This window comes from Canis lupus, chromosome 17 (genome assembly GCF_003254725.2).
Source record: "Canis lupus dingo isolate Sandy chromosome 17, ASM325472v2, whole genome shotgun sequence".
Lineage (NCBI taxonomy): Eukaryota > Metazoa > Chordata > Mammalia > Carnivora > Canidae > Canis > Canis lupus.
This window is the reverse complement of record NC_064259.1, coordinates 56,885,634-56,912,864: the sequence shown is the minus strand read 5'-3', so window position 1 is coordinate 56,912,864 and position 27,231 is coordinate 56,885,634. Positions and strand designations below refer to the sequence as shown.

The 27,231-nt window shown below is 37.8% G+C and overlaps 1 protein-coding gene across 1 annotated transcript in view; it reads left to right on the top strand.

Annotated features, from left to right (window-relative positions):
• The window catches only part of NOTCH2 (notch receptor 2), a 160,421-nt gene that overhangs the window by 46,298 nt on the left and 86,892 nt on the right, over window positions 1–27,231 (top strand). Inside the window, exon 3 of the mRNA XM_025453351.3 lies at window positions 26,662–26,921. Within this exon, the coding sequence (XP_025309136.1) occupies window positions 26,662–26,921 (260 nt within the window). The remainder of the gene's footprint in view (window positions 1–26,661; window positions 26,922–27,231) is intronic.

Here is a 27,231-nt window from a genome sequence, read left to right as displayed (position 1 = left end):
AAATTAAAAAAACTATGACAAAAATATTTAAATTTTAAATAAAGAGATCAGTGTAACTGAATTTTTTCTTTTGCTTCAGGCTTTAGTATGGTTCATTATAGTATTGGTGTGTGGATCAAAGGTATCTAAAAGATCCCTGCCTGGTAACATGGAGAGGGCATAGGTTTTTATGCCAGATAGACTGGAGTCTGAATTCTAATTCTTGTTAGCAATCAGACATTTGGCAAGTTAAAGAGTATATGCTAGCCAGTGTTTATTGAACACTTTTTATATGCCATATTCTGTGCTTAATTAACCTTTTTATATGTGTTACTATAGAACTCATGTAATTTACATGTCTTAATATCCCTGTTTTACTGATGAGTATATATGAAAACTCAAAGAAGTTAAATAATTTTCCCAAGATCACATAACTTTTATTTTTAAAAATTTTTATGGTTTTTAAAAAAAAGTTAACATATAGTGTTTTATTAGCTTCAAGTATACAATATAGTGATTTGACACTTCCATGTGTTGCCCTATGCTCATCATGTACAGGTACACTTATTAATCCCCATCATCTATTGAACCCACCCCTTCCCTCGCCTCTGGTAACCATCAGTTCGTTCTCTACAATTAAGGGTCTGTTTCTTTAAAAAGAATTAAAAAGCGTTTCTGATCTCTTTCTCTCGCTTCCTTTGCTCATTTGTTTCTTTTTTTTTAATTTTAAAAGATTTTATTTATTTATTCATGAGAGACACAGAGGGAGAGGCAGAGACACAGGCAGAGGGAGAAGCAGGCTCCATGCAAGGAGCCTGATGTGGGACTCGATCCTGGGACCCAGGATCACGCCCTGAGCCAAAGGCAGACGCTCAACCGCTGAGCCATCCAGGCACCCCTCATTTGTTGTTTCTTAAATTCCACATATGAGTGAAATCATATGGTATTTTTCTTTCTCTGACTGACTTATTTCACTTAGCATTATCCTCTTTAGCTCCATCCAAGTCATTGCAAGTGGCAAGATTTCATTCTTATGGCTGAATATTCCATTGCATATAATACCACATCTTCTTTATCCATTCATCAATTGCTGGGATATTTGGGTTGCTTCCATATCTTGGGTATTGTAAATAATACTGTTATAAACATAGAAGTGCATGTATCCTTTTGAATTAATGTTTTTGTATTCTTTGGATACATACCCAGCAGTGCAATTTGCTGGATCATAAGTTAGTTTGATTTTTAACTTTTTGAGGAAACTCCCTATTATTTTCTGTAGCAACTGCACCAGTTTGCATTCCTACCAATAGTGGAAGAGGATGCCCTTTTCTCCACATTCTTACCAACACCTGTTGTTTCTTGTGTTGATTTTAGCCATTCTGACAGGTGTGAGGTGATACCTCATTCTAGTTTTGATTTGCATTTTTCTGATGGTAAGTGATGATGAGCATCTTTTCATGCGTATGTCTTCTTTGGAGAAATGTCTGTTTATGTCTTCTGCCCATTTTTTAATGGATTATTTGGTTTTGGGATGTTGAGTTTTATAAGTTCTTTATGTATTTCGAATACCAAGCCTTTTGGATACGTCATTTGTAAATATCTTCTCCCATTTCATAGGTTACCTTTAGCTTTTTTTTTTCTTCTCTATGCAGAGGCTTTTTATTTTGATATAGTCCCCGTTGCTTATATTTGCTTTTGTTTCCCTTGTCTCGGGAGACATCTCTAGAAGCATTTGCTTAATGTACAGTGTCAAAAAGGTTAGTACCTATGTTCTCTTCTAGGATTTTTATGTTTTCAGGTATTACATTTAAGTTTTTAGTTCATTTTGAGTTTACTTTTGTGTGTAAGAAAGTTTCTTTCACATGTTTCTGTCCAGTTTTCCCAGCACCATTTGTTGAAGAATCTGTGTTTATCCCACTGGATATTCTTTCCTGCTTTGTCAAAGATTAATTGATCATATAGTTGTGGGTTCATTTCTGGGCTTTTTATTCTGTTCCATTGATCTCTGTGTCTATTTTTGTGCCAGTGCCGTACTGTTTTGATTACTACAGCTTTATAATATAACTTGAAGTCCAGAACTGTGATCCCTCCAGCTTTGCTTTTCTTTCTTAAGATTGCTTTGACTACACAGGGTCCTTTGTGATTCTACAAAAATGTTAGAATTATTTGTTCTAGTTCTGTAAAAAATGCTGTTGGTATTTTGATAAAGATTGCCTTCAATGTATAGCTTGCTTTGGGTAGCATAGACATTTTAACAATATTTGTTTTTCCAATCCATGAGCAGGGAATTTCCATTTCTTTGTGTCATCTTCAATTTCTTCCATCAGTATTTTGTAGTTTTCAGAGTATAGGTCTTTCACCTCTTTGGAATGGTTAATTCCTAAGTATTTTATTACTTTTAGTGCAATTGTAAATGAGATTGTTTTCTTAATTTCTCTTTCTCCTGCTTCATTATTGATGTATAGAATTGCAACAGATTTCTGTACATTGATTTCATATCCTGTGACTTTACTGAATTTGTTGATCAGTTCTAGCAGATTTTTTGGTAGAGTCTTTCAGGTTTTCTGTATACGGTATCAGGTCATCTGTGAACGTTGTACTTCTTCCTTACTGATTTGGATGCCTTTTATTTCCTTTTGTTGTTTGATCGCTATGGCTAGGATTTCCCAGTACTGTGTTGAATAAAAATGGTGAGAGTGGACACTGTTGTTTTGTTCCTGACCTTAGGAGAAAGGTTCTCATTTTTTTCCCATGAGGGATAATGTCAGCTGTGGATTTTTCATAGATAGCTTTTATTATATTGAAGTATGTTCCCTCTAAAACTACTTTGTTGAGGGTTTTTATCATGAATGGGTGTTGTACTTTGTCAAATGCTTTTCCTGTATCTATTGAAATGATCATATGGTTCTTATCCTTTCTCTTATTAATATGACATATCATGTTGATTGATTTGTAGATATTGAACCACCCTCGCAACCCAGAAATAAATCCCAGTTGATTGTGGTGAATGATATATTTTTTTAACATATTGTTGGATTTGGCTTACAGTATTTTGGTGAGAATTTTTGCATCTGTGTTCATCAGGGATATTGGTCTGATCACATAACTTAAAAATTTTTTTTTAAGATTTTATTTATTTATTTATTTATTTATTTATTTATTTATTTATTTATTAAGATTTTATTTATTTAGTCATGAGAGATATAGTGAGAGAGGCAGAGACATAGAGGAGAAGCAGGCTCCTCGCAGAGAGCCCGAGGCGGGCCTTAATCCCGGGACCCCAGGATCACGACCTGAGCCAAAGGCAGACGCTCAACCACTGAGCCACCCAGGCGTCCCCAGAACTAGCTATTAAAGTGGGTAGTTCAAACAGGAGTTTCTGAAGGAAATGTGGGACATTTGAAAGACTGAAAGTGGCTCCTCAGATCAGGAATGTGATTAAAACTCTACATAGTTCCTGATTTTCAACAGAGACAATATTATTAAGTAGACCTGGATAGCTCACATAATGTTTGAGTATGAAACCTGCTTGTAGCTCTGTGAGTGTACATGGGCCAGGCTTTGCTAATGCTGCGTTTCTGAGAAGTGGCCTTTGACTTGAAAGCTTCGTGCAATTACTGCAGAAGGCAGTGAAGGTGGGGATAGAGAATACTATCTATTGAAATGTTCTTTGGTAGAGGAAACTAAATTGAAGAACTTGAAACTTCTTTTTTTTTTTTTTTTTTTCCCTAGTGGAAAATGAACAAGTCCAGACAGATTTTATGCAGCTATGGAATTGAGACAGGTCAAATTCAACAACTTCTGATAAATGTTGCTGCCAGCTCAAAAGTTACAAGTTGTTAAACATAGTGCCTTACATTTGCATAGTGAGTTACAGTTATATAGATGCATGTCCCGTGGGACTTTCCTTATTTAAGACTTGAGATCTGGGCACTTTAACAGTACCATTCCTAAGTGATTCTTCTTCTTAACACTATGTTTGAAGAATCCTTTAACAAATATATTTGGTGTTCTCGAGGAATTTTTTATAAAGTAAGTGTTAATTATCAGCTTGATTATAATACAGAACAATGAGATTCCCATAATGTTTTCAACTAATCTTTATTCTTTAGATTGGAACCTTTATAAACTTCAGTGTTAGATAAAGAAGTAGGAGAAGGTGATTCTTAGATTCTGTCTATATCCTTTTGCCTGTTGTGGGTGATTGCCAGTGAGTTAAGTCAACTAATTTTGGCCTGCAAACTTGGCATATTGAATAGATGTGAGTTTAACTAGGTTTCTTTCAACACAGTCCTCAAGTTAACCATAATCCTCTGTAAAGTTTCTTTCTTATTGTTCCATTGTGGCATGTCAGCACCATTAATTTCATGTAGGAATTATTTTCTCCCCCTTTTTCTTGTGACTAAGCAGGATGAGAAATATTTTTCTTCTAGTATCTGGAGTAGTTTAATTAAATCCTTAATTTTAAATTTTGGCTGTCTATCTTTGATTGAGGCTAGCAAATTGAATACAGAGGCATGGGGATATCAGAGTGTAATAAAATGTAATTATCTAAAAATCTCCAAATACTTTTTTTCTTCATTAAGCTAGCATAATTTGGGCATGAAGGAGGTTTTCTTTAAGTGCTCTTCTAAACGTCCCATAGCTAGGAATTTTGTAACTAGGAATAAAGTTTATTGTCTCTTCCATCCCTGTTGTTGTTGTTGTGTGTGTGTGTGTGTGTGTGTGTGTGTGTGATGTAAGTTTTTTGTAAGTTTTTTGTTTTTGTCTTAGTTGTGTTTTACTTTACATTTCGATGTAAGGTAAATTATAGTTTCTCAGGGCTTCTCAAAATTTTCCATGTTCTATTTACCCATTGTCAGTAATCTTTGCTAGTACTTCATACTCTGTGTCCAAAAATGTCTTACTGTTTTTTATATTGATGCCTTCAGCTTTCCCTTATTAATGCAATTACCGGGGATCCCTGGATAGCTCAGTGGTTTAGCGCCTGCATCTGGCCCGGGGCATGGTCCTGGAGTCCTGGGATCGAGTCCCGTGTCAGGCTCCCAACATGGAGCCTGCTTCTCCTTCCTCCTGTGTCTCTGCCTCTCTCTCTCTCTCTCTCTCTTTCTATCATAAATAAATAAATCTTTAAAAAAATGCAATACCTTCTGTTTAAAGTGGTCCTCTTCTAAACAATTACTTGGGTCTTTATCAAAAGGCTTTTATGAAAGAAAACTGAAAGTAAAGACTAATAAAGGCGATATTTCAGTGACAGGTGGTATTACTCAGTGAACCCATCCAACTGGAACATCATATCCAATTTTTTCTCTTCACATAAGTTATGAAGAGAAGGTTGATATTAATGAAAAAATAACATGATTAGGACTTATGTAGGATAGTGGCATTTAGAGTACTGAATCTCTATAGATTCTCTATCTATTCTTGCTCTATCTTATTCTAAACTGGTTCTATCTATGATCCTACATACTGAACACTGAAAATCAGATAGACTGAAGCACTGAAGATTCTTAGTCTTTGTCTTAGCTCAGGCTGCTATGACAAACTACCACAGACTGGGTGGCTTAAAAAACAGACATTTATGTCTCAGAGTTCTGGAGGCTGAGAAATCTTAAGATTAAGGTATTAACAGATTCAGTTGCCTGTGAGGACCTTCTTTCTGGTTTGCAGATATCCACCTTCTCACTATATATATTTTCACATAGTAGGGTGAGAAAGTGCTGGTCCCTTTATCTCCTTATATGGGCAATGGGCACTAATCCCATCATGAGGACCCTACCCTCATGATTTTATCTACCAAATTACTTCCCAAAGGCCCCCCCTCCACATACCATCATTTTGGGGATTAGAGTTTCACTATATGAATTTGGTGGGGGCACAAACATTCATTCTATAGCACTATTCAAAGAAAAGTTTAATTTTCATCAAACTATATTTATTGAGCCGGCTATACTGACTGAGCACTGTGCTAGGTGTTCTGAATAGACATAAAGGCCCAACAGGCCTGTGCTCTCTGACTTAATTATTTAGAAGTATAAAATACCTTAGGAGTGTCTGCTAAAGAGTGTTACGTTTCTCTCACATAAAACATAGTGGCAGTCTTCTGACATCTTGCCATCTTGTTAGGAACATGAAGCATACAGACATGTGTAAAATACAGTAGTCTATAACTACCAAATGTGTTAGCACAGGTGATGAGAACTATAGTGATTCAGACAAGAGAACAAATACTAAAGGACAGAAGATTAAAATCAGAGGATTTTTTAGTGGATCAGTTATATTATAAATCTGAGCATATTGATGGAAACGAGTGATAGAAAGATGGAAGTAGAGAGACTGAGAGGACCAGAAGGGCTGTTGTTTTCTGGAATAGTCATTACCAATATCTTCATCATTTTGTTTTTAATGACATAATTTTAAAAATTTTCTACATCTTAGTTGCTTTCTTCTGTCTATACTTTAGTATGTGTGAGGTTTTATTAAACCAGTATGTGGATTCATCTGGTCTCATAGAGATACATAATTGATCTTAAAAATAATTCCTTTAACACTTGTTGGCTTGAGTGCTTGAAGTGAAAATGTCTAGAGTGTGGGGTAGAGGGAAAGAGCAGGGGACAGGAAGGGAGAGACTGTTAGGAGCAGTCACATCTCCTAGTCCTACAGAGCAGCCAGGTAGACTTGTGGACACCATTTGCAAGGAAATTCAGGATCCAAGAATGTCTGAGACAAAAAAATAAGATAGGAGAATAATGGAAAAACAGATACTAAGAACAGGATCAGTTTTCAAGTATGGCATAGTTCATTCTCCTAGCTTGAGAATTCAGGTATCCCATCCTCAGACCTCTTCTGTCCAGCATATCATTGGCCTGATCTAGTTTGTTACAGGGATCCAGAGTAAGGAAGCATCTGTTAGCCAAATCTTTGGTTAGCCCAAATTAGCTCATGTCCTTTACTGCTTGTTTCCTCTGATTGTATAGTACATATCCAAACCATCAATTATCCAGAATAAACCAGGACTGCCTATTCTGTGTGGATAACATTTGACAATGGTTATGATTCTCTTGGCTAGACCATGGTAGCGCCGTAGCCATTTAACTGCCTGTCTCTTTAAGATTTTGAAAATGCCCATTCTTGTGTAAGCCAGACATGTCTCCTCTATGAATTATTTTACTAGGCCCCTTCTGAAACCTCAGTCATCCTGAAAAATACCTCAGGAACTTCGTTGACTTTAATTTTCTGTCTTAGTCCTATTTGTATATAATATTTGTGGTATCTGCTTCTCATATTGCTAAAACTCATGGTCTTGAATTTCTGGGTCACTCTTAAAAAATGGACAGAACTTGATTACTCATGAAAAGTTGACTCATTTCCTTCCAGGCAAAGGCTGACACTGAATATCAAAGTTCATAATTAGTCTCCACAGAAGCAATCTTTTGAATTATGGGACATCACTTAATCTTTCTTAAATTTTATTACTTAATGAGAGCATCATGAGTGGGAAAAATGATTAAGATAGGTATTTATGCTGTGTTGAGAGGGTATATAAAAGTGGTATCTGGGAAAAGGTCCTATGTGAATTTAAGTGGTTTATTCCTTGCAAGTTTAAATTTGGATTAGATCTTCCCAGGCCATAGTTTTACACACACATCAGTCATTTTTAACCTTGTGAAATTTATCAGCAGGTCAAATTCCATAAAGAGACTTGCAGTGCCTACCACTACTCTGGTCTGGAGAAAACAGGCTCTCATGTTTTGGTCACTTGTTTTGGAGAAAATAGTAAGGGCTTTCTTTCCCTTTTAAGTTCAGGATTCTTATTTATTCTCTATATCTTGTTTTAAATATATTGTTCTTTTTTTAAGATTTTATTTATTTATTCATGAGAGACACAGAGAGAGAGGGGCAGAGACACAGGCAGAGGGAGAAGCAGGCTCCATGCAGGGAGCCCGACATGGGACTTGATCCCAGGTCTCAGGATCACGCCCTGGGCTGAAGGCAGGTGCTAAACCACTGAGCCACCTGGGCTGCCCTCTAAATATATTGTTCTTTGCTTCTTTCTGTTTCCTGTGAGCAGTTAGCTCAAAGTGTGAGGTGCGCAGCAGGTTATTTTACGCCAGTGAATATTGAATTGTCTGTGCACTTAGAACAGTGATTGGTAGGCAGTATGGAGAACGTAAGAGACACAAGCACAACATTTGGACCAGGAGCCCCAGCTTGGAGTGGATCAGTGGTCAAGGCACACAGAAGCACTGACTCCAAGCATGAACAGTAGCAAGCATCATTATCCTTGGGCAGTATTGCCCAAGTAAAGCCAAAATTGTAGAGTTATCATACTTAGGAGGTTAGAAGGAGTTTGGCAAGCACTCGTACTCACTTTGCTTTATATGTGAGGAGCCTAGGGCTTACTATGACTAAGTGACTTACCCTGTATTATATAACTGCTTAGGATGTAGGCTGGAACTAAAAATTGTTCCTCAGACCCCTCTAGGTGATCTAAAGATTCAGCATTATTTCTTTTCATTCTTGGTACCAACCCTCAAGGAACTAATGTGAGTGAACATGTATATGCGTGTGTGTGTGTGTGAGAGAGAGAGAGAGAGAGAGAGAGATGTATCTATATTTCCAACTAGAGATATATATGTATGTACCTAACTATATATATAGAGAAAACTAGAATTCAGAAAAAAACTTTAGTTTTTTTGTGAGGGAGTTTTAAAGACCAAGAATTTTAACTCTCGGTATACATTTTATTTTTTAACATTCCATGAAACAAAACAGTGTGGAAATTCTTTTTGAGTTCCTCATAAGGGAGGTCTATCCTATATTGATATCTGAGGAGCCATGGAATATACCAAAAATAGAATCATACAATTTTAGAGATAGAGGGAATATTAGAGGTTTTGGCTTAGCATCTTGTTTTAATACACAAGGAGACTGAAGCTCAGAGAAGTAAAGTGGGCTGGTACAAGGTTAATACCTAGTGGCAGAGGCAGAGCTGGTATAGAACTTATGGGGAGCCACTCTATCAAAAAGATCTGGGAACAGGGATCTCTGGGTGGCGCAGTGGTTTAGCTCCTGTCTTTGGCCCAGGGCGCGATCCTGGAGACCTGGGATCGAATCCCACGTCAGGCTCCCGGTGCATGGAGCCTGCTTCTCCCTCTGCCTGTGTCTTTGCCTCTCTCTCTCTCTCTCTCTCTCTCTCTCTCACTGTGTGACTGTCATAAATAAATAAAAATTAAAAATAAAAAGATCTGGGAACAGGTTAAAGTCTTAGGTAAGAGATTTGTAAAACAATATACTAATTACATTTTTATTTTTATTCAGATAAAAAAGAAACTCATGACTTTATATGTATATATGTGATACACACATTAAAAAATATATATATTTGTTCAAGTTTGCCCTAAATACATCTCACCTGCCACTAGACAAGGATATTTTAAGCAGATTGATACAGGAGTATGTAGCCACATCAGGTATCACTTTGCCTTGACTCGGTTAGTTACTACCTAAGTACTTCCCCAGAGTTAGTGTGAAAACATGGGTTAGGCTGTGATTTATATTATTGTGTCTACTATAATGCTGTTTTTTGTATACATTTGGGAGATTTTATTTAGAGCTTCAACTTGATTGCTAAGCACATGTCCAGCCTGGGCCATTTCAAGTTCATAGTGTCTGCTTTGCTGATACTATGTATGAAGATACATTTATCTTCACCTTGAGTAAACTTCAGTGTACACTTTCAGGATGCATGTTTGATACTCACTTTCTCTGGTTTGAAAGGCTACAAATCATTGTAATATCTAAGGATTTTTTTGATCCTCTGGGCCATGGTTCTCTTAAGTAGTGGTCTTTGTCATGAGTTCATATTAGGGTTATGCACCATAATTTTTCCCGTGATGTTCATTATTTATATTATCTTTGGTTCTAATTATGCAAAGGTGTGGGAATTGACGATCATCTTTTGAGCATTTGACTGTCTTTCTGAAATTAAACATACTTCATCACATGTTCTTCTACAGTGGCCTGACTTCTAGTAAACAAAAAAATTACCTAAATTTCAAGCACATGTTTTGAAAGTGTTTTTGCATACATATACTTTAATGCTGTTATGGCCTTAGAGCAGGGATCAGTAAATTTTTTCTTAAAGTTCCAGATGGTAAAGTTCCAGATGGCTTTGCTGGCCAAGAGGTAATTGAAGATATAATGTAAGTACTAGGTGTAACCCTTTAAGATGTAACCATTTTAAAAAATGTAAAAGCCAGCTCCTGAGATGGAAATCTAAAACCAGGGCAGGGGCAGCCCGGGTGGCTCAGCGGTTTAATGCCGCCTTCAGTACAGGGCCTGATCCTGGAGACCCTGGATCGAGTTCCGCATCAGGCTCCCTGCATGGAGCTTGCTTCTCCTTATGCCTGTGTCTCTGACTCTCTGACTCTCTGTCTCTCTGTATCTCTCATGAATGGATAAATAAAATCTTAAAAAAAAAAAAAAAAAGAAGATATAACCAGAGCAATATTTGCCGACCTTTACCTTAGAGCATAATAGCTACTTGAAACATCTTCCAAGTATGTGTGGTACAAACTGGAAGAACCATTCTTTGTGGTCAGGTATTTATTTATTTATTTATTTACCATACAAAAGAAGTTTTTGAAGCAGATGATGCTGAAGTTAGAGCAAAGAATTGTATCTGAATCCTCCTGTGTCAGTTTTTGGTTGCTGCTGTTTTTCTAGTTGAGATGAGCTATACTGGAGGTCTGCACAAAAGTTAGATCCTGTTAAATTAGAGTGGTATTAATAAAATAAATGAAAACATTACATTTTTTTCTTTGACAATAACTGTTATTTTTTTGCTATAAAAGTAATAAATGTTGATGTCATTAACTTTGTGAAAGTTACCCTTTGTGTGGGAAAGATTTTGGGGTGATTACCATGATGGTGATGGTTTAATAATCATTTGTTCTCAAAGGCTTATAACCTAGAAGAAAACATAAATAAATCAACCCAGTCCCAGTAGTATAGTTAATGGTAGAGTATGCTTCCAAGTATAGGCATCAGCAGGCTAAAATGCACTTATGCTGCTAGTATCTTCTATATGATGAAGGTTTGTGGGTTTTGCTGTTGTTTTTGTTTATTTAGAACCTATGAAGGAATATTTCTTATCCCTTTAAAAGTTTAAAGAAATGCAGATTTTTCTCCAGCCTTCTCTTACATTCAGGTTCGGTTTGAGAGGATTTGGTACAATTATTATTACTGATTTTCTTTTTAGAGAAGGGAGGAAGAAGAGAGTGATGCTCAAGCAGACTCCACGCCCACTGAGGAGCCCCGTATAGGACCCAGTCCCACTACCCTGAGATCATGACCTGAGCCAAAATCAAGAGTCACATGTTCAACTGACTGAGCCACCCGGGCACCGTTGGGTACAATTATTTTTGAACTAGGGATCTTTTCAGACCAAACCATAAACTTTTGGAACTGTTTCACTTTTAGATGTTTTTGTGGACTTAAGAATTTTTTTTTCCAGAGTTAAGAATAGCGATTCCAAGGAACCTCCATAGGTTCTTTTTTTTTTTTTTTTGTATATTTTTTATTGGAGTTCAATTTGCCAACATTTAGCATAACACCCAGTACTCATCCTGCCAAGTGCCCCTCTCAGTGCCTGTCACCCAGTCACCCCAACTCTCTGCCCACCTCCCTTTCTACCACCCCTTGTTCGTTTCCCAGAGTTAGGTGTGTCTCATGTTCTGTCATCCTCACTGATATTTCCCACCCATTTTCTCACCTTTCTCCTTTATTCCCTTCCACTATTTTTTATATTCCCCAAGTGAATGAGACCATATAATGTTTGTCCTTCTCCAATTGATTTACTTCACTCAGCATAATACCCTCCAGTTCCATCCACATTGAAACAAATGGTGGGTATTTGTTGTTTCTAATGGCTGAGTAATATTCCATTGTATATATAGACCACATCTTCTTTATCCATTCATCTTTTGTTGGACACTGAGGCTCCTTCCACAGTTAAGCTATTGTGGACCTTGCTGCTATAAACATTGGGGTGCAGGTGTCCTGCCGTTTCCCTGCATCTGTATCTTTGGGGTAAATCCCCAGCAGTGCAATTGCTGGGTCGTGGGGCAGTTCTATTTTTAACTCTTTGAGGAACCTCCACACAGTTTTCTAGAGTGGGTGCACCAGTTCACATTCCCATCAACAGTGCAAGAGGGTTCCCCTTTCTCCACATCCTCTCCAACATTTGTTGTTTCCTGTCTTGTTAATTTTCCCCATTCTCACTGGTGTGAGGTGGTATCTCATTGCGGTTTTGATTTGTATTTCCCTGATGGCAAGTGATGTGGACCATTTTCTCACGTGCTTGTTGGCCATGTCTGTGTCTTCTTTGGTGAAATTTCTGTTCATGTCTTTTGCCCATTTCATGATTGGATTGTTTGTTTCTTGGGTGTTGAGTTTAATAAGTTTTTTATAGATCTTGGATACTAGCCCTTTCTCTGATAGGTCATTTGCAAATATCTTCTCTCATTCTGTAGGTTGTCTTTTAGTTTTGTTGACTGTTTCTTTTGCTGTGCAGAAGCTTTTTATCTTGATGAAGTCCTGATAGTTCATTTTTGCTTTTGTTTCCCTTGCCTTCATAGATGTATCTTGCAAGAAGTTGCTGTGGCCAAGGTCAAGTTGCCTGTGTTCTCCTCTATTATTTTGATGGAATCTTGTCTCACATTTAGATCTTTCATCCATTTTATTTATCTTTGTGTACGATGTAAGAGAATGGTCTAGTTTCATTCTTTTGCACATGGCTGTCCAATTTTTCCAATACCATTTATTGAAGAAACTGTCCTTTTTCCAGCGGATAGTCTTTCCTGCTTTGTCAAATACTAGTTGACCATAGACTTAGGGCTCATTTCTGGGTTCTCTATTCTGTTCCATTGATCTGTGTGTCTGTTTTTGTGCTAGCACCACACTGTCATGATGATCACAGCTTTGTAGTACAGCTTGAAATCCGGCATTGTGATGCCCCCAGCTATGGTTTTCTTTTCAATATTCCCCTGGCTATTTGGGGTCTTTTCTGATTCCACACAAATCTTAAGATTATTTGTTCCAATTCTCTGAAGAAAGTCCATGGTATTTGATAGGCATTGCATTGAACGTGTAAATTGCCCTGGGTAACATGGACATTTTCACAATATTAATTCTTCCAATCCATGAGCATGGAATATTTTTCCATCTCTTTGTGTCTTCCTCAATTTCTTTCAGAAGTGTTCTGTAGTTTTTCGGGTATGGATCCTTTACCTCTTTGGTTAGGTTGATTCCTAGGTATCTTATGCTTCTGGGTGCAATTGTAAATGGGATTGACTCCTTAATTTCTCTTCCTTTAGTCTCATTGTTAGTGTATAGAAATGCCCCTGATTTCTGGGCATTGATTTTGTATCCTGCCACACTGCCGAATTACTGTATGAGTTCTAGCAATCTTGGGGCAGAGTCTTTTGGGTTTTCTATGTACAGTATCATGTCATCTGCTAGAGGGAGAGTTTGACTTCTTCTTTGCCAATTTAAATGCCTTTAATGTCTTTTTGTTGTCTGATTGCTGAGGCTAGGACTTCTAGTACTGTGTTGAATAGCAGTGGTGAGAGTGGACATCCCTGTCGTGTTCCTAATGTTAGGGGAAAGGCTCCCAGGGTTTTCACATTGAGAATATTTGCTGTGGGCTTTTTGTAGATGGCTTTTAAGATGCTGAGTAATTATCCCTACACTCTGAACAGTTTTGATCAGGAATGTATGCTGTGTTGAACTTCAGACTTTTGAAGGCTGTCATCCACTCGTGGTGGGGAACAGAAAGCAGGCATTTATACTTATACTCACTTTCTTCCCTGAAATCTTGTTTGATTTTTACTGTTCAGTCTCTTAGGTCTGTAATTAATGTTTAACAAAATATTAATTTAACAAAAATTGATAAAAGTACAAGAGAAAAAAAGACTTTCTGTGTGTGCATGCACATGTGTGTTAGTTTACTTCATATTTAGGGCGAGTGTGTGATTAAAAAAATCTCCATGTGGGGTTGGCTAGCCCATTTTGAATGATTTAGGGGTGAGTGAGGGTTAAGAAGTCCTTTCCATATTAGGAATCTTAATTAGGCTTGATAATCCTTTGGATAAATAGTTCAACCTGATGGTTCCCAAACTCTGAGAATAATTAAAGAGCCTTTTTATGATTCCATGGACCCATGCATTTTGCCCTTTTACTTCTGTTAAGAATGTGAGCATTGCATAGTTGCAGTAGTGAACAGATCTTAGTCTGTTGGGAAAACAAATAATCAAAATAAAGGGTAATGAGTGATATGATATATTAGGGCTATGGGAGTTTGCCGTGGAGGAATCAAGCCTGTTTCTCAGAGGAAATAACATTTAAGTGGGAGTTTGAAGGAATTTTAGGGCTTAGTTCTGAGAAGAGGATCAGGAAAAGTTTTTTGGGCTGAGTGACCAGCATGTACAAAGGTCTGGAGATGAAAAGTGGTGCACTGTAGCACATTCTGGAAGTTGAAAGAAGGGTATACTGCATAATGGAGACGTGATCTTGAATTGAAACCATTTCTCCATCTCGTTTGAAATGCAATACATAATACCAAAATCCACTAAAAAAATCAATAGCCACTTTATAATACCTTTTATATTTTAATAATTGCAACAGTATTTGCAGTCCATTTAAATACGGACACAGGACATTTTTTAATAGTTTAGAGAGTGCTCTGTGTTCTCAGATTCCATGAGGTAAATGTACAGTGCATACCTTGGGAACAGCTGGCTTAACTCATTTGTTTTTGCCTATTATTGTGGAGGGTTATTTTTTGTAAACTCATGTTTAGAGTATGTTTGCCATGCTATATTCAGAAGTAGACAGTTTCTCAGGGTCCAGTGCGATAGAATATGGTAAGGCACTGAATAAGTGCTAGGAGACAGAGGGAAGACCACCTTCTGTTACAGCAGCAATGAAAGTCTTTCAACACTGTTTGTGTGCCCTTGCCCAATCTTTCAAGTGATGATTGAAGAGCCTGGGTGCTTGGTTCGGCTTTTGAGTTCTGATAAATGAACCCCAACTGTAAACTGGAAGATAAGGGTGTTTGCAAATTCTTGTGTAAATAAAGCATGGTTTCCCATTGCAGTGGGTACTGATTTCATAGTCTCTGATGAAGATGAATGATGCTGTGAATTAACAGCTTTAAAACTAGTACTACTGCAGCTTCCTTTTTGGTTTGAATTTATTAAAATACATGTGTGTTTATTGCTTTGTTTAAATGGGAGAGAGGGTGAAAAACCTGAACACATAGAAACCAAGTGAGGTACAGTTTCAGAAGATAATTCCCAGCCTCACAATTCCCTGTAAAATTCCTTTCCTGTGGGAAACTTTTAATTTGGAAGCATTCAGCCTAATGTGGGAACCAAGATTAACATTTTCTGAAATACTTCTACAAGAAAAGCAGAAATGTGCTGTTCAGGAAGCTGAATTTACATAGTAGAAAAGTGGGCTGTCCTACAGTATTTGGTAGTCTTTGTTTATTAGTTGGGGTAAAAAGTTGTGTGTGAGAGAGAGAAACAGACGGACAGACATACAGACACACAGAGAAAGATATTGATTGTATATTTGTCTTTGTTTCCTTTAAATCAAACCAGCAAAGCCCTAGAAAGTGTGTTTTACCACAAACCAGCCCAATACTGGGCCCTAACTATACACAAATACCTTTTTTTTTTTTTTTAAAGCTCTTTTTGTTTTCTTGCTGAGTAAGCTGTAGTGTTTCTTTCTTTCTCTTTCTTTTTTGGGGGGAGGGGAGTGAGTGTTGGAGTAGGAATGGCAAGAAGTTAACATGACAGAGCTTCTTCCCTTTTCTTCCCCTCTTTACCAGGAAGTTAACTAGGAGTCTTCGTGTGTTGTTTTTTAATACTGAGTCAGTAATTAGCATAACCCAGTTAGTTATCTTTACCCAGAGTTATTACAGAATTAAAAATTTGACACTCTGATGAGATATCAAACTGGAGGCATGGGAGGAGGGGAGACAATGAGGTTACACTAGTCGGATGGTCCCTTGAATGCCAACCTCAGACTTGATTCTGTAGGCTCTGGGACATCTAGAAGTTTGTAGCTGGAGCCTTGGGAATTAAATGCTGTAGAGGAACTTTCACTGGTTACAGTTAGCCTTGGCTGTTAGCGATTATTTTTATCTACTCTAACATGGGGAGTGGGGGAGGGGGCAGGAAACTAAACTGGCATTATGGTCACAGGAAAGAACAGACTGATTTGGGGCCTTTTCAAACTGCAGACCTTTGTTACTGACCAATGCTTAATTTGGTTTCTGGGTTTTGTTATTTTTTTTTTTCCCTTGCCTTTACCTCATTTACCTTAACGACAGTCCCCCCACCCGCCCCCATCTAGAGCTCAGCTAGGGCAGGCTGCCACTGCGGATTGGGGGGCCGAGAGGTCCAGAGCAAGAAGAAAGTGGGTTGAAAGCAGAGTTCTGTTTAAAGAATTTTCTGCTGGAAACTAGCCCAGAGGGAGTAAAGAGGCGCTTTAATGAGGAGCAGCTGCGGGGCCGACGCAACCCACATGAGACATTTTTTTCCCCTCCATTCCACATTCTGTATAGTTTTTTTAAAAAAAAATCATGATTTTGAAATAGCTGTTTTGTGAAGCACGCCTCTCTTTTTCTTCTTCTTGTATGTGGTGGGGTTTTGCTTTGTTGTTTTATTTTCTTAATGACCAAATCCTCACCAAAAAAAGCTAAGGCAGAGCAGCAGCGAAGCCCTGGATACAATTTGGGCTAACCCTGCTGATACAGAACATTCGGTGGAAAAACAAGGGGAGAGAACACTGGCTTTTATTTGGAAAAGGGGGCTTATTTCCTGCTCAGACTTCAGTCATCTTGGAGCTGACACAAGCTGCTACAGTGTTTTTTAAGCTTTTCTCTAGATGAGTGGCTATTCAGTTAGGGAACTTGAACGAACAAAATTTTCTGTCCTGTATTACTAGGGAGACTGATGCTGAACTGCAGCCATTGCCACATAGATTGGAATTGCTATTCATATCCCAGCTTCATTGAAATCTGTAAAGTGGCTACATGTAAACTCATCCAGGCTGCTGGTGACATGTAAGAGTTGGGGTCTGTTTCTCATCTGTTTCATTGAGGGGGGACGGTATGGGCATCCTTCCAGTTGGAATGCTTTCTAGTTCCACGAGGAGGAATCTCTTGTTTTTCTCCCTCTTTTCCTCCTTTCCCCCACCTTGTCCCCATTCCCCATGTGTATCTGAACAGTATCAATGAAAAGAGTGGGCTTCTTCATGTCAGAAATGGCAGACTTTTTCAGAAAAAAGGCATATATCTGTATGGGCCTGATAAATATTCAGATAAGTTCATGGAATTATTCTATAGGGTAAAGCCCCCTAAAACTTTTCCTGTCTTCACAGCCTCTTCTGTTAACTGTCTTCTTTCAGAGTTCCAAAGCTAGAGAAGAGGGACAAAGTAGGAGGAAGTCACTGAGAGAACTACTAAAATAAGTGATAAATTGCCTTCAGAAGGGAGGCATTCAGACAGTTTTGGGAACAAAAGGCAGCTGTTAGATTTATTTGTTGTTTTATTTTTAAGAAAAACTTTTAGCACACACCTCTATTTGAAGATATAGGCTGTTTTCCAAAAATTGAACTGAGGCAATAGCTTAATGGAACTACAGATTTCTGAGAGAATTTGGATGATTAGCCCATGTTTCTGGTCTGTGACCAAACTCAAACTGAGCCATCTCAAGAAGGGAGCTATTTAAGTTATTTTCAGGCAGAGAGTCTTAATTTCTGTTCAGACTACCAGGGTATATGGTATACTTGTATTACAGTTAAACAGGAACTTGCAAAATCTGAAGGTCTCCTGCCTTAGGAAACAGGGGTCCTTTACTCCTATCTGTCTTACTTACCCATTTACCCCCTCTCTTCCTATGTCCATAGTTCTCCTTAGCCTCCTGGGGCATGAGGGATAATCTTGTACCTCAGGATGATTCTTGGGCTTGGTTTGGCCTGTGTTCTTCTACCAGGCAGAGCACAGTGTGGAGTTGGTAGGGAAATTGGGAATGTATTTGGATTGAGACTGATTGTATGTATCCATCACATAAAATTTAACCCTTTTTGAAACTGGTTGCTTAATGGCATATGGTGCTCATGGTATTCAAGGTACCTGGACCAGTGTGTTTCAAGACATCCCCTTCCCCACATGATATCACATGGGAGTTCAAGAGAAGCTCAGAAAAGACATAACATAACAATAGCTTCAACAAAGTAGTGCCATACTGGGAGAAATAATGTAGTACATAACATGGCACTGTATCTACTGTTCAGAGATGGGTGAAATGGTTTGGAGGGGGCTTAATGGAAGACATAGATTTTGAGCAGATCTTTGAAGCAAGGTTGGAAGAAAGGAGCTAAAATTAGAGACATATAAGATGGGAAAGTTTTAGAAGATTTTTATGTAGGGAACAGTAGACAAAATTATGAAAGTAATTTGGAGTGTTTTACTAAGGAATAAGGGAACTGACGATAGAAGCAGGGCAGACAAGTAGACCATAGATTCCAAGAAAGTTAGATTGGAAGAGCTGGATGCTAGTGCTGGTTTCTAAGCAGAGAAGTGACATGATCAAATTATGCTTGAAAAGGTTTATTCTGAAAGTATTATGCTTAGTTTTAGGAAGGGATTTCCTGGCTGTCCTTATGGAGAGATGTGAATAGGATGCTGGTGCAGCTACGATGATAGAGCTGACTGAATAGATGCCAGTGTTGGGGCAATACCTAATAGAATACTTTCAGTTAGTACTGCTTTATGCTATAATCAAAGATCTAGGTAAAGATAGAGATATAGCTATATATGGTACAAAACTGGGGGAAATTGCTAGATTCACAGACAGCAAATTTGGGGCAGGTCAGTTAGCTTTGGTGTTCTTATCAGTAAAATAGGGGTTCAGACCAATTGATTTCTGAGGTATGGTGCAGTGCTGAAATTCTGTGATTATAGAAATAAAGTGTAAAAGTTATCTCAGTCAAAGAAATTTGGGGGTAAAGATTCAGCGTGGTGACAGGTCCAATAATTGGGTTAAAAAATGTGTAGTACAAGTACAGGATGCAAGAAATACAGCAGAGTAGTTCACGTAAAGAAAAAAAAAACATCTGGCATTTTAACTGAGCATTCTGTAGCTTATAATAGCATTTTGTGGCTTCTAAAAAAGTGAACACAGCTTTACGCTGCAATAGTAAAGCTATAGTGTCCAGATAGTCCAAAGCTCAATGCTGTGCTGGTAAGATCACATGTATTATGTTTTCTTCCCCCTCGTTTTGGGGCCCTGTTTTTTTTTTTTTTTTTTGAGAGTTTATGTATTTATTTATTTGAGAGAGAGAGAGGGAGAGAAAGAGGGAGAGAGGGAGGGAGAGTGTGCACACAGTTGGGAGGAGGTGCAGAGGGAGAAGCGGACTCCCCGCAGAGCAGAGAGCCCAACGCTGGGCTCCATCACAGGACCTTGGGATCATGACCTCAGCCAAAGGCAGATAGTTAACTGACTGAGACACCCAGGTGCTACTGGGGCTCTGTTTTAAAGAGGTATTTGATGAACTAGAATCATCTTGTAGGAGGAGGCAGGCTAGCCCAGTATTTGGGGTACATGGGCTTTGGAGTCATTTGTGGGTTTGAATCTTGCCTCTGTCATCTCCTACCTGTGAAATCTTAATCCTGCTAAGCTTCAAGGTCCTCATATATAGAATGTGGATGATAATATACTAATACTGTTATTGGGAGTAATAAAAGAGATAATAGCTGTAAAATGCATGGCAAATACATAATACACAGTAAGTGCTTTAAAAATGTTGGTCATTCTTATCCCTGTTATTATCTAAGATTAGAACAGCCTCCAAAATGGTAAAAAAAAAAGTCTGGAAATAATTTTATACTAAGGCATAATCCAAAGTACTGAATCCTGTAAAAAAGAAATGAAAGGACCATCATAATTGTCTTTAAGTTCTTAAAGGGATGCATGTTAGATAAGCAGAAGGCTCGTTTTTTATTCTAGAGAATGGTGATAGCTACTAAATGGAAATTTTAGGGAGACAAAATAATTTCTTAAATGAGATATAATTCACATAGTATTAAATTTACCCCTTTAAAGTGTACAATTCAGTGGGATTTAGTATATTCACAGATACGTGTATCTAGTTTCATTTTTAAAATATTTTTATTTTTAACTATTTTTTTAAGATTTTATTTATTTATTCATGAGAATACACAGAGAGGAGAGAGAGAGGGGGGCGGGCAGAGACACAGGCAGAGGGAGAAGCAGGCTCCATGTAGGGAGCCTGATGTGGGACTCGATCCTGGGTCTCCAGGATAAGGCCCTGGGCTGTAGGTGGCGATAAACTGCTGAGCCACCCGGGCTGCCCGTGTATCTAGTTTCAAAACATTTTTATTATCCCTCACCCTCAAGAAGCTCTGTATTCCTTAGTAGTTTCTCTGTTTTCCCCTCCTCCCAGCCCCTGAGAACAATAATCTCTTTTCTATTTTTATAGATTTGACTATTCTGGATGTTTTGTAAAAATGAAATCATACACTGTGTGGACTTTTGTGTCTTCTTTCACTTAGCATTATATTTTCAAGGTTCATCCATATCATAGCATGTATCAGATTTTCATTCCTTTTTAATGGCCAAATAATATTTCATTGTATGGATATACCACATTTTATTTATCCATTTATCAGGTTATGGACATTTGGGTTGCTTCTACTTTTTGCCATTATGAGTACTACTACTATGAATATTCTTTACAAATTTTTGTGTGAACTTACATTTTCAGCTATCTTGAGTATATACCAAGGAAAGAAGGCAGAATTGAAGATAACAGAAAGAAAACTTTCTGATAATGAGATCCCCCACACTGAAGACTGTTCTGTTGTTGAAGTAATGAGCCATTCATTTTATTTTACTTAGCAAATGCATGGTGTTTACTATGTGCCAGATACCATTTTAAGTGCTTTTCAATTACTTAAAGACCCTATGAGGTAAGCACTATTATTAAATCCATTTAATGGGATGCCTGGGTGGCTTAGTGGTTGAGTCTCTGCCTTTGGCTCAGGGTGTGATCCTGGGTTCGGGGATCAAGTCCCCACATCAGGCTCCCTGTGAGGAGCCTGCTTCTCCCTCTGCCTATGTCATTGCCTCTCTGTCTGTGTCTATCATGAATAAATGAAATCCTTAAAAAAAAAAAATCCATTTTACAACAAGGAGGTTTAATAACTTGCTCAAGGTCACACATCAAGTAAACGGGGAGCTGGAATAGAAATCCATGTGGTCTGATTCTAGAATTTGTACTCCTAATAGCAAGAACAATAATGGCTCCTAAACATTTATTAAATTCTTACTACTACTCAGGCACCATGCTTAATTGCTTATATTCAAGTGCAGACTGACATTTATTTTTTAAGGATATTTGAGAAAGAATTATCTCATTAGGTAGAAATTACCTTAGGGTGTATTGAATCCCAAGATTCTGTTATTCCAAGGATAATATCTAGCCTGAGGCTTTTAAGATGATCACAATTTTTTTTTATTTTATTTTATTTTTTTTTTCCAATTTTTTTTTTTTATTGGTGTTCAATTTACTAACATACAGAATAACACCCAGTGCCCGTCACCCATTCACTCCCACCCCCCCGCCCTCCTCCCCTTCTACCACCCCTAGTTCGTTTCCCAGAGTTAGCAGTCTTTACGTTCTGTCTCCCTTTCTGATATTTCCCACACATTTCTTCTCCCTTCCCTTATTTTCCCTTTCACTATTATTTATATTCCCCAAATGAATGAGAACATATAATGTTTGTCCTTCTCCGACTGACTTACTTCACTCAGCAGATGATCACAATTTATATCAAAAAGGAAACTATGAATATGAATGATAAGTATTATAGGGATTCACTCAATAAGACTTATAAGAATATGATAGTGTTATATTTAACTTAAAAGCATTAACCAAAACTGACTTTTGAGATTGTGAATGGAAACTTTAGAAATATGGAGGATCAAAGTTTCATGGGAAAATGATCCCATTTTTCTAATGTTCAGTTTCAAATACTGCAGAGTATATTAGGGTAAGTAGATGACTTTCACTAAACTTAACATATGAACTGGAGCTGTTTATGTGGATATATGAAGGTAGTTGTTTAAAGCCAAATGAACAACAATAACAGTAACAAATGTGAATGAGAGGAAAGAGCAGTGCAGCTCAAATGTAAAGTTGGCCATAATTGATGGGGAAGAAGTAGAAGAATCAGCAATCTAGACTAAGAATTTACCAAGCTTTGAGATAGAGGGAGTCCTAGAAACTGAATGTAAAAAGATTAAAATGATAGAGACAACTCCTACAGGAAAGAGAATTTCTTTAAATAAGTATTTTTAGGTTTATTTTAAATTAATTAGTTAATTAATTTAGAGAAGGGGTGTGGCAATGGGTAGCTGCAGAGAATCTCAAGTAGGCTTCACACCTAGCGTGGGTCCTGATATGGGGCTGGCTCTCAGAATTCTGAGATCATGACCTGAGCTGAAATCAAGAGTCGGACACTTAAGCAGCTGAGCACCCCAGGTGCCCCAGGAAAGAGAATTTCTTTATGATGAAATTTCAGACTGAACTTGACAATGGGAAAATCATTGCTCTTAGAGCATAATTTCTGGGAAATAATTAGAATGAAAGTTTTGTTGCAATGGGACAAGTAAGAACTAGATGGAAAAGGAAATTATCTGTGAAATTAGGCCACAGTTAAAGAAGTTTGGTTGTGATGGAAGAAGAATTTGGAAAAGGGAAATAGGGCTTAGTGAAAAATGGAGGTTAAAAGAGATTTGTACATGACTTCTGTCCTAGCCCTCTAGAATATCTTAAATAAGAAATTAAGTATTATGTTAAAAGTAGCTCTAGTTTCACATAAAAATAAAATGTAGTTTTATATATTGATTTGAGGAGAGTAAGTCAGTTGTAAACATTTTATTATCTCACCTAGAGTAAAAACCTTAAGCTTTTTCTTCATGGTGGTCTACAGGCCCCTCATGATCTGCCTAACAGTATGGCTCTCATGTATTTTCTGCTCCTCTTTTTTGAAATCCCTTTGGTAGAGCCACAGAACTGGCTCTGATTCCTCAAACTCCAGAACTGTTTCCACTGTTTTAGGTCCGTTGTATTTGTTGTTCCCTTCTGCCTTGAAAACACTTCCCCTCAATACCTGCATGGCTAGTCCCGCACTTCATTTATGTGTTGATTCAAGTTTGCCTTCTCATTGAGGCCTTTTCTGATTTTCCTATATAAAACCAAAATACCTCATTTTATCTACTCCTGACTATTCCCAATTCCAACCCTTCCCATTCCCCCCTTTTCCTGTTTTATTTTTTTTTCATTGCACTTAACTCTACCAAATTATATATTTTATTTACTAATCTTGTATTTTGTCTTCCCTTACTAGAATTTAAACTCCACAAGTTCAAGGACTTTCCTAGCATTAGAACAATGTCTGGTACATAATAAACATTTACAATGTTTGTTGCATGAATGAATGAGTGCAGTATTCTTTTCAGAAACTGATGTGAGAACATTCTTCTTCACTATCATTAACATCATTATTTTTTTTCATTAACATCATTATTAATGAGCATGTTGGATGCTGTATATTAGAATTGGGCTTCATGTATTTTCTTATTCAGAAGTTGGCAAACTTTTTCTATTAAGCGCCAGATAGCAAATATTTATGCAAGCAAAATGGTCTCATCACAACTACTTAACCCAGTTATTGTAATGCATAAATAGCCATAGACAATCCATAAGTGAATGAGTATGGCTGTGTCCCAATAAAACTATTTATGGACACTAAAATGTGAATTTTACATAATTTTCAAATGTCACAGAATAATATCTTTTTGGGTGGTTTTTCCAATCATTCAAAAATGTAAAAACTATTATCAGCTCATGGGCCATACAAAAATAGGCAGTGGGCCATAGTAGGTCTCCAAGCTGTATTTGCCAACCTCTGCTTTAATGGTTTCTTAAACATATCTTGGTGGAAACTTATTTTCCCATACTTAGTAGGGAGCAACAATGCAGATTAAACCCCAGTGACACATAATTCAGGAATACTCTTCTTTAGCTGCAGAAATTTTCATATTGTTTCATTTTTGTTTTCCTGGGAACCTTATGTTTTCTTTACATGTTTAGGATACTAATACTTAAATGAATTTGCATTCTCTGAGGAGATGCCACATGATAGTGTTGGGAAAGTGGTGGTGGTGTAATAGTCCAGGAGTAATGCTGGGCAAAGCCCACCCAGGTTTAGAAGTTTGCCTTATAATTATAAATATTTATAATTTTCGTATGGGTGAATCAAGAGTTGTCAGCCAGGCTTAAAGTCCATAGGACTGCCACTGTGAATGAGAATTATGTTGCAGTTTTTAACATCATCCATAACAAACTTTTAAAATAAGTTACAAATGCTTTTAATAATACAGCTCAGGATTAATTTTAGCTGTGCTACATTGGCAGTTTTTGTTCTACTTGAAAAAGAATCTGAAAATAACCTATTCTCAAATCAAGCTGTGATTTGAATAAAGCATCATATTTTCCTCAATAAGTGCAAAGAGAGAAAAAACAGTTTTCATTTGCAAAGCTTTTTAACATAAGGCTTTTTGCATACTTGATTTTGTTCAGTTCTTAGAATAATCCTACAATGTAGGTAACCTTATTAACTATTTAAAATGTGAGAGAACTGGGCAGCCCAGGTGGCTCAGTGGTTTAGTGCCACCTTCAGCCCAGGGTGTGATCCTGGAGACCTGGGATCGAGTCCTGTGTCGGGCTCCCTGCATGAAGCCTGCTTCTCCCTCTGCGTGTGTCTCTGCCTCTCTCTCTCTGTGTGTCTCTCATGAATTTAAAAAAAAAAAAAAAGTGAGAGAACTAATAATGAAATTAAGCAACATGTCCAAGGTCACAGCACCAGAACTCACTCCAAACAGGCCTTCTGACCATATGAGGTACAGAATCCTCACAGAAACTTCAGTCAATCTTTGATTTTCGTGCTGTGCCCTCTCCTCACTGCCTCTCCATTTTTAGCTTAATCTGCTCATGAAACTACTGAGAACTTGAGCTGCTCCTTGCTCTGCCATGCTTACTGTATTCAGGTCTAGGAAGAGGGGAGCAGGCTCTAGAGCCCACAGGCACACTAGAGCTACTCACCAGCTCTGTTTTCTCCTCCAGCTATGATAGCTACTGCATAATTTTTCTGGGCATGTTCTGTCTTAGTTCCTTAATATCTGGTCTTCCTCCTTTTCTCAATAACTGGGAGATGTTACCTTTCCAACCAGTGCCTAACAAAACATCTTAGATGTTGCTGGGCAATGAGAAGAAGGAGGAAAACACAACCCCAGTGCTTCAAGCTTCAAGTCTAGGTGATAGGGAAAATCAGGACACAGAATCTGCACTTAGGGAGCCGAGATGGGGGCTGAGGGGGCGCGGGGAGTTTTATTGGTTTAAGCATGTCAGCTCTGAGGTAATGATGGAGCAGCCCTGTAGGCTTAGTTTTCTATTCTCCAAAGAGTAAAATGGAGAAATAGGTTTAAACCAAATATATGAGTCGATAGCCAAATGGTAAAATTTATAGTTAGAATCAAAGTCTTTGTGTTACTTTTGAATGCTTCTTAGAGGTCTCATTTAAGCAACCTCTGTATTAGGAAAATGGAGACTACCCATACCTTTTTTATTTTTTTAATGCTGCTTAGAGAATGTAGAATTGTTGTAAAAACTACACACAATTTGGTATGGGTGTATAGCTTATGAATCAATGGGTGGCATATAAAAAGATTTCTGAACACACCATGTGGAGACTATTATAGAATGTTATTCTTGAATTGTTTGGTCTTCTTCACTTTGGCGTTTATATGGGACCTCAGGTATTTTTATTTTATTTTAATTACATTTTGTGCTTTTTTTATTTGGTTAAAAAAGTTGCCTGCTATTTATATCTTAACAAATTTAAGTTTTGAAAAAGCCCCTTTAACCCTTCTCTATTCCTGTACCTCCTTTCTCTTTCTCCATCACAGAAAAATGTAACCCCTGAACATAACCCAGAAATCTAGATATAGACCAGTTGATGTCTCAGTGGAAACAAGAAGAGCTTGTTATTTCTTAGTGCTTAATTGAGAGAAAGCACATGATATTTTATTTTTTTTTAATTGAAGAGGGCAAGAGGGTCAGTCCATGCATTATCATGTGAATGTCTTAATCCTGTCAAATGGCTTAGTCAAAATGAGAAAGTTAATGAATTTAAACAGACAAGTATCAACAATATTGCATTAAACAGTGCTGTTACATCATACCATCCTGTACCTACATGAGAAGAACTGTGGTTACATTTGCCTTTGATAAGGGTCATGCTGGGTCACCCATCAGGTATTCTGTCACCTAAGATTCAAAAGGACACGAGGTTGTGTGGTTATCTAAGCACTTCTGAGCTAAGGCAGTCTTATAGGTTGTGCTTTTAGATTTCTTATTTGACAGTCTAGTGTTTTCTTGAATGCACTACATTATCTTGTAAGTTTTTAGATTTACAAGAAGTCAAGTGTTTTCATGGGCTCCTCTTTTTTTGCCACACAGATGTCCAGAGGGTTTCTTGGGAGAATATTGTCAACATCGAGACCCCTGTGAGAGGAACCGCTGCCAGAATGGTGGGACGTGTGTGGCCCAGGCCATGTTGGGGAAAGCAACATGCCGATGTGCCCTGGGGTTCACAGGTGATGATTGCCAGTACTCAACCACTCATCCCTGCTTTGTTTCTCACCCCTGCTTGAATGGAGGCACCTGCCACATGCATAGCCGGGATGACTATGAGTGCACCTGCCAAGTTGGTTTTACAGGTAAGAAATGTGACTCAGAGCTGTTTTTTCCTATTCTCAGTGGATATTTTTCTTTAGCGTCTCTTAGATCTTGACATAGCGTCAAGATGTGCACTTGTGCACATTTAACATTATGATAAGGAACTGGGTATTCCAGACAATTATCTTTAACTTTGTTTTGAGAGTTCTAAGAAGGGAGAAAGAGAAAGAGGCAGAAGTATTTGCCTAAAGTCTGCATGTCAAGATTGGGGATCAGAACTATACTTCACTGTCAATAGAAGAAAAGCTATCTGTGCTGTTGGATTACCTGCTTCTTGAAATCTCTCTCTAG